Genomic DNA, 8,784 nt, shown 5'->3' on the forward strand with positions numbered 1-8,784 from the left:
CCGCCATTTTATTGTTCCCATCATGGCCGAAACCGGAAATCCCGCTGGCTTTAGCTCTCTCGACGGTGTTAGCGATCTAGTATTAGGGCCTGCGCACAATAGAGGAACAAGAATTAGATATTAAGATTTCAACCTATCAGAAACTGTGTATTCCGATGTAATCAGTTTCTGATAGGTCAAAATCTTAATATCTAATTCCTGTTCCTCTATTGTGCTCAGGCCCTTAGTATAGACATCTGTGCTATAGACACAACAATGGACACCATGGTACTAACAGCGTCAGTGAGCCGAGCAACAGTGCAACCAGCAATAGTGGTCAGTGTCGTCAGTGAATCGTGGTGAGTCGTATGAGTGAGATATCGGTGCGTTTGCGACACTTCGAAATGTCAATTTCGGCGAAAATTTACGGTAAGTCCGACTGTCACGGCCACGTGAAAGTTGCGCCCACAGTAGTGTTCGTAAACTTCGCAGTTGCATTCGTCGCTATCTGGAGTAATCTGACTTGTCCAATTGGATGCTGATTGCCGCATTTTGTTACATTCTTTTTTCTCAAACCAAAAGTCTGAAAAAAAGTCCTGCGTCGTTTCGTCCTTTCCCTTTCCTTCCACTGTCTTGCCGATATCGCAAAGGTGTGGTGATTAATTGACAGGCTATAAAACTGTCACGTTGTTCTTCCTGTATGTTTATGAGATGGGAAATAGGGAAATAATCTCTCTCTCTCCCCCCTCTCTCTCTGCGTGAATTCTTGATTGATGTGATGGGTGATTTGACAGGCTAACAGATGTTTATTTTGCATATGTATGTACGCAAATCTGATAAATTGTAAATAGCGAGATAATCGGATAACGGAGTTATTATATATACTGATGTATTTGCGCTGTTGCGAAGAGATAACATAAGCATTTGCAGTAGGCAGGGAAAAGCTCCCTCCCTCATTCCTCTCAAATTTGGCAGGAAGAAATAATTAAATTCATGATGGAAGTATAATATAACATAATATAATATAATATATATAAGCAGGGTTGGGGATGTATTAAACATAACATATTATATATGGTTTTTGTACCGTATAATACCGTTATACATATTACATGTACGTTTTATACATATTATACATATTATACGTAAGAAACTACTTGCAGCTCTAAATTACCCAACCTTGAATATAATATAGGTAAGTATAATCGAAAAGAACAAGGACTCTTAATATAAGATATAACAAAATAAATAAAGGAACAGAATAAGAGTCGAAATTACTTTTAAAAAAATCCAAAAATTAATATAATGTCAATACTAACGAATTGTCATATATAATGATACAAATTAAAATAAAAACCGCTTAAATTACAGAATACATATTTTAACAATACTTAACAAGTTTCAGCTCTTGGATTGAGTCTTCTTCAGAAGTAAAATTAGTACATCAGAGAGCGAAAAACATCAAAAAATGGTTCCACAAGTCCATCCCCAGAGAAAGATAAAGTTCCCAATTGGTTGGAAATTCGATTGTAATGAGTAATCAACTATGAAATATATATGAAACGGATCTTTAGTTAAAATTATTTTCTTATACTTCATTAAATGTAGAAAAAACTCGTCAAATCTCTAACAATGGATTCATCAGTTGGAACCTCATACAAACAGTCGATAGCCATAGTGATCTGGCCGATGATATACATATATATAACACTTGTTAAAATCAAAATTTTTCCTCACATAAAATTCATACAAGCAAACGTTAATATAATAAGAACAAGAGAAAATACTGTCTACATATAGCGAGATACAAAAGTTGACAGAGCAAGACGGCAACACGACAATGTTAAAACTTGTTTATAATCAGAATGTACGTTTTATGCAGACCTTCAGTGTTTGTTTGTAAATTGAGACTATTTTTCTGTGAATTTTATGTGAGGAAAAATTTTGATTTTAATAAGTGTTATATATCATTGGGTTCTCATAAAGTTCTGAAAATTTTTTCAGAATTTTTTATTAACTTTTTAGTACTGCATTTTCTTATTTTTATCTACATGAGAAGAAAATAAATAATTTTTGTCTCTTGCAGTTTTTCTGTAAAGTTGATAGTATTTGAGTAAAAAATTATTCAAGACCAATATTTTGCAATTTTTAGTAATTAATATCTTGTTAACTATTGTGAAAATTGCAAAATGGTAAAGGACTTTTCAACTCAGTTTAGTCCGCTTTATCTACACAAAAGTTATCGGTAAAAAAGGTCGGAACACCCCATACATTCTCTAAAAGATAAAAAAGATGAATTTAAAGAATTAGTGGAAATGTTAAAAGAGGTAAAAACTTTCTTCCCTGTAACGAAACATGTCTTGTATACTTCCTTAGTCCAACCATATGGTACACATGAGCACCATGAAAGGTTTTTTTTAGTATATTGCGAAAAAATGAAAATCTAGTTGTAGTTATATAACAATGGCTGCATTCGGGAACGTCGCTCGGATGCCTCCGATGCCTCGGATTCATCATTTGTCCTTGTTTAATATTTAATGTTACAAGATGATAAATTCGAGGCATCGGAGGCATCCGAGCGACGTTTCCGAACGTAGCCATATATATATATATAAATATTGTACATTTTAATAAGTTTCGTGTGAAGGTAAATTTTTGCTTCCTCCCTCTTCCAACTGAAATCCTATCCATAGCGAGTTATACATGCCATGGAATGTGCATATAAAATATGTTTTAAAACGTTACATATATACGAGTTCTACTTTATTCTTGCTTTAATGCCGCGTCTATATTAAAAATCAATGTTTTATAATAACAATTGTAAATTTAAAGAGGTTCAATTATATAATTGTTATATGATTTTTTATTCAGTTGATTTAACATAAATCTCCTATTTTCTGTGACTTTAAAATTTATATATTGATGTTTGTATTTATTTTATATAAAGTACCAAGTAAAACAATGTGGGACTTTATTTTGTTCACATGAGTGTCCATGTTGTTCAACAGTATAATAGATTTTTGTATATCTTTTGCAATATATACGTTATGATATATTAGAAATATTTTTATAACAAAAAAAACGATATTTTTGAAATTGATAATTTTTTACTCTATGATGGACAAATTGATTGATAGTATGCTGTACAGAGATGTAATACTGCAATTAAAACTTACAGGGGTCCTAACTTATATACAACTAACAAATGTCAGTAATATCACCGACAAGATATTATTAAAGACCGTCAACCCTGGGCAAATTTTCGGCGGTATAAAAAGGGCCCCAAGGGCCGGGAGGTAATTCAAGAACGCTGACATTACCGACAATTGATATAAATTTGCTATTATTAATATAAATATTTGGCTCATGCATTATTAAATTCATGATTTTTTATTACATAAATGTCCCATAAATAAATATACATACTTGTAAAGCTGTAATATCCTATATATTGCAAAAAAATCAAAATTTTTTCTCTGCAATTATCATGTTTATTGATAATCAAACTTTAATAATAACACTGAAATCTCAATTTTAAAGAAAAATCGAATATTATTAAGTTATAAATGCATAAATACATCTACTAAACTAATAAATTATAAAATTAGTACAATATTATCAGTTTTTAACTCTTAATTACTTCAATATTCACAAAGACGCGAACTCCCGTAAGGATGTCGGTCTTTAACAGTATCTCGTCGATGGTAATATACTTTTAAGTTATAATTGTTTTTTTATTGATTTAAAAGTTTTTATACAAACATAAACAAAAGGAAAAGAAATTTAATAAAATATATAATTTTCGAAAAAAGTTTGTACAGTAGTTTCTTTTATTTATTTTCTTTCACAAATAAGGTTTAGTATGTGTTTCTAAATAACATATTAAAAAATGGCATCGATATCTTTATTAAAAAATAAAATAACAAAAATTTACATTGCACATTGTTTTTGCTCTATACTTTTTAAAAAATACTGTATATACTATTTATATTATATAACAAGCAATATTTTTTTAGAGGAGTAGAAAGGTGCTATGGCAGCTTCAGTTGTATCATACAACGATGAGGAGGAGTTAAATGCGGAAACGGAGTCAGAGGCCAGTAGTATATATCAAGGCTCGGTAATCTCTACCGTACCTGATCGCCATGGATTTCTAGGCGGTTCACAATACAGTCCAGAAAGGTAATTTAACCTCTTTTTAGCATGATAACATATTTCAATAAATGTTTTAATAAAATTAAATTTTATTGTAATATTATGACTTTATGAAATAGGAAACAATCTATACCACCTGATGTGATATTGCGGAGGGAGAGAAAATGGATACAGATGCTGAACAATTGGAACCTTTTTATGACCACAAATTACCATAAGGTCCGCGAGAGATGCCGCAAGGGTATACCACCTTCTGTGAGACTACGCGCCTGGCTAAACCTATGTGGTGGTCAGCTTCTAATGAACGAGAACTCAAATTTGTATGAAGAATTGATCAAACGGCCCGGTGATCCCAAATACATAGAAGACATCAAGAAGGATCTCCATCGTCAGTTTCCACATCATGAAATGTTCGTCGAGAATGCACCTGGACAGCAGGAACTGTTCCAAGTTCTGAAGGCGTACTCCATTCTGAACAGCAAAGTGGGCTACTGCCAAGCTCAAGCGCCTATTGCTGCATTTTTACTGATGCATATGCCGGCAGTGCAAGCATTTTGGTGCCTCGTTGCGATATGCGACAAGTATCTCATCGGCTATTACAGTCAGGGCATGGAAACGTTGCTGCGCGATGGAGATATTCTCTTCGCTCTTTTGAAAAGAATCTCGCCCGTTGCGTATAGGCATTTAGTTAGTACATATGAATTCTTATGTAAATTTTCTATATAATTATATTGATCGTTTTAGAAAGGCAAATTAAAAATCAATTTTAATTATACATGGAATTTTTTTAATACTGCAATTGTTAACAAAATTTTTATGTTTCTCGGACAATGTAAATAAGAATTTTAGAATAAAATTTCTTTTTTTTTTTTAATTATTATAGACTGATCATATATAAATTATGGATTTAATATTGATCGTATTTATTATTTTAGAAAAAACAAAAAATGGAGCCAATCTTATATATGACGGAATGGTTTTTATGCGTTTACACGCGAACATTGCCGTGGGAAAGTATCTTGCGTATATGGGATATGTTCCTTTGCGAGGGCGTGAAAGTGATCTTCAAAGTAGGTCTGATACTATTGAAAGGTAGTCTAGGTCGCACTTCTCTTACCAAATGTTGTCCAACGACATACGAAACCCTCCAAGTGCTGAGAAATCCATCCCAACATATCATGGAGGAGGAAGTCTTGGTTTATCAGGTGCATATTTTACACAAATACGAATATTACAAAAAAATTACATTTATTATAAACGATATTTTTTAACAAACTATTATATATTATATAGGGTGTTTTCAAATTCGCGCCTGTGAAGTACAAGACGTCATTATTTACGCTAAAAGAAACAATTTTTTCCTCTTGCAAAATTGCATCTGACAAGTAGTTTTTTCAGGAGAGCAGGTTGAAGTTGTACGAGTAAACGCAAAAATTATTTATCGAATGTAATTTTACTACAGGAAAAAGTTGTTCGTTTTAGCACAAAAAACAACTTTTTTTTAGCAAAATTGCGTCCGATAAATAGTTTTTGCAGGAGAGCAGGTTGAAGTCAACAAAAAAAGCGCAAACATTATTTTATCGGACGCAATTTCGTTAAAGGAAAAAGTTGTTTGTTTTAGCATAAAGTATCACGTCTTATACTTCGCGGGCGCGAATTTGAAAACACCCTGTATAGTTAAGTTAAATTTATAATGAGAGATTATAGAAAATTAGTAAATTTATTTCTAATTCAATTTCTTTACATTTTTCAAAGATTCTTATTTTAACTCAAACGTTTTTTCGATTATGGCATTTTTTCCAATGCTTTTGCAATACTTTTTCGATTACTTATAACTTCTTTTTTTTATAAAGGTACATAATTTACTATTATGTTTCTTAACGTCTAGCATCTTGATTGAAAAACATGTCTTTTACAATATGTTCATTTTTATGAAAATTATAAGCAATCGAATTGGGTTGATCTACCATGTACCATGTATCGGTATTGTTTTCATAATGATGCATTAAGGATTAAAATTATGAGATTTTAACGTAACTTTTATGTTTTATAAATAAGATAATATATATAAGAATCTATGAGATATTATATATTATCTGTAACTTTCTTAATGTTGCAGATTCAGAGGTTGAATTTGAGCGAAGAAGATTTTGAATATGAGCATCAGAGGCAAATGTTGAAAAGAAAGGCGGCGGAGAAAGAAACTGCCAATCGAACTGATTGATAATTAAGTAGTTAGATGAAGATATGGGGCGAAATATGACAACATTTTAACGTGTAGCGTCCCAACATGTGCCTTCCTTTCTGTTCTTCTGATAGTGTATAGATTCAGCAATTTGTATGCTAACATACAAAAATTTTTTCGTATTGTAAAATCGAGGGATATGATAAAAAATAGATAGGTACATACACTCTCAAAATAGAAAGTGGTTTTCCATATACTTTGTGCACACATACGTATACATATCCATATTCTCTGAGCAGCTGGAAGTGCATTATTTTTATCTCTATTTCCTTCGTTATTAATCTTCATTATCAATACATAGTCTATTAAAAAAAAGAGCACAATACATTTGCAGGTTCATGTAGTACTACTTAATTATTTAGTATTCTCATTAATGTATTTTTAGTTGATTATCTTTATGATTAATATTATCAATATTTATGTACAAAAATTTATTACATTTTATAAAAATAAAAGTATAGTATATATTATAATATTATACTAAAAATAAATATTATTTTTTGTTAATGCCAATTTATCTTATATTAATCCTTACTGATCGAACGAATTTAATTTTATATTACATCTTCATGCTTAAATAATATAATTTCCTACAAGTACAATATTATTTAATATTAAATAATATTTTAGGCATATTTCTAGAATATTAAACATAACATTTGAAGAATGTTTTACTGAAATTATATAATAAATAATATTCTTGAAATATTAATGGATGGTTATATGTTTACTCCTGATAATATTACATGATTAAAAATAACATTACTTAGTGTTACTGTAATATTGTATGAACATTAAAAATTATAACAACATTTTAATTTGTAAAACTGTTGCACCGGTTTAGTTTAAATGTATGTTTAAAGACTGAAAATAGTTTTGGTATGCAGTAGAATTGGACGTAAAATCACACCGAAACATTATTTAAGCACAATACGCATCACAGACTGATAAGACGTTTTCGTTACTAGATTGTGAATTCAAAGTGCACTAATATAAAAATAATTAATATTAATAAATATTTTAATAATATTCCAGGTTAAAGGAAATATATATATATATATATACACCAAGGATATTTATACAAGTGGACATATAACATCCATACATAGAATACGCTCATAACATTATAAAATATACAATATCCTCAAAATATTATAATAACTTATTTTAATTTCAAATAGATGTTAAAATAGTAAAGGATTAATTATTAAACAACAATATGTAGACATAGGGTATATTATGAGTCAAAATAATTATATATAAAACGTAAGAATTATAATATGTCAAGTATGAAATATATTAATTACATAAGTAATCTATCGTGAAACGCATCACTTCGATACATATAATACACCTCCCTTAATAATTTCATTACATGTTTCGGCTCTTGAATTGAGCCATCTTCAGATAAAAAATTAAAATTATAACCTTGAAAATTAGTTTTCATTTACATCGTCACAGATAGAACGTAATTCGTTGAAAATTAATCAATTTGTACAACGATGTTGGTGAATGCTCTACGGAGACCAAGGATTGCTTGCAAACGATTTGCGGACCGATTGTTTGAAAATCCATGATATTCTGATAAGAATCATATTAAAGTACAAATAAATAAAAGTAAAATAAAAATTAAATAAATTCAGAATTTAAAAAAAAATAATGAATATAAATTAATGCTGAATAAAAATAGGAACTGTTAGATCATTTTATGTAAAATCTGTAAAAATCCAAAAGAAAAAACGTCATCTCTATAAAAACACTCACTACCATGTCTTTTTTTTTATTACTAGAACATAACAGGCGTGCGCTTCGCGCGCGCTACTAAGCTTTTAACATTTATGTAGGATACTTTCCTGCAAAAATATCAATGTCAATAATCTAAATGTCAATAATCTATATGGTCAGATTTTGATTATTCAAAAAAAGGATTCCTAATATGAGATATAAGGGTTTTCTTGTGTGAGGTGGTATCTCATAACGAGAAACTAAGGAAAAAATAAAGATAAACTTTTTATATACACTTTTATTATGTTACATACAAGTAGGAACAAAGAATTTAAATGTTATACATAATAATTATATAATTTTTCAATATGTATGTATGTGAGTACGTTTATGTGAGTCTATCACTGCATGCAGATTTCATTACCTAATGTTTATTTTTGTATAATAAAACAAGTTTTAAAGACTAACCTCAATAAAATTTGACAACATTCAATTTCATAAATCTTTTTTTGCAAAGACTACACGCATGATTTAATAATGAATTTTCTACTAAAGAGGTTTCACGCTAAGAGTAAAAGATTCATGATAGAATCAAACACATGCGCTTATTAGTTTAGCAGAAACCCTGCTATCTCATATTAGGAACCTATCCCATAATAAGCGACTTTACCTTATATATT

General features: G+C 29.9%; 1 protein-coding gene across 3 annotated transcripts; it reads left to right on the forward strand.

Annotated features, from left to right (window-relative positions):
* The first annotated feature begins 245 nt into the window (after nucleotides 1–245).
* wkd (TBC1 domain family member whacked) lies at nucleotides 246–6,366 on the forward strand. 3 transcript variants are annotated; one of them, XM_018509819.1, is made up of 5 exons: nucleotides 246–408; nucleotides 3,996–4,161; nucleotides 4,254–4,821; nucleotides 5,070–5,339; nucleotides 6,254–6,366. In XM_018509819.1, the coding sequence occupies exons 2-5, from the start codon at nucleotides 4,013–4,015 to the stop codon at nucleotides 6,356–6,358; spliced, it is 1,092 nt and encodes a 363-aa protein (XP_018365321.1). In that variant the 5' UTR covers nucleotides 246–408; nucleotides 3,996–4,012; the 3' UTR covers nucleotides 6,359–6,366. The 3 variants fall into 3 exon arrangements, with proteins under 3 accessions (XP_018365321.1, XP_018365322.1, XP_018365323.1); XM_018509820.1 differs by having other exon boundaries at nucleotides 248–338; XM_018509821.1 differs by lacking the exon at nucleotides 246–408 and adding an exon at nucleotides 783–798.
* Nucleotides 6,367–8,784: the final 2,418 nt, after the last annotated feature.

Source organism: Trachymyrmex cornetzi, unplaced genomic scaffold, assembly GCF_001594075.2.
Source record: "Trachymyrmex cornetzi isolate Tcor2-1 unplaced genomic scaffold, Tcor1.1 scaffold318, whole genome shotgun sequence".
NCBI classification, from domain to species: Eukaryota; Metazoa; Arthropoda; class Insecta; order Hymenoptera; family Formicidae; genus Trachymyrmex; species Trachymyrmex cornetzi.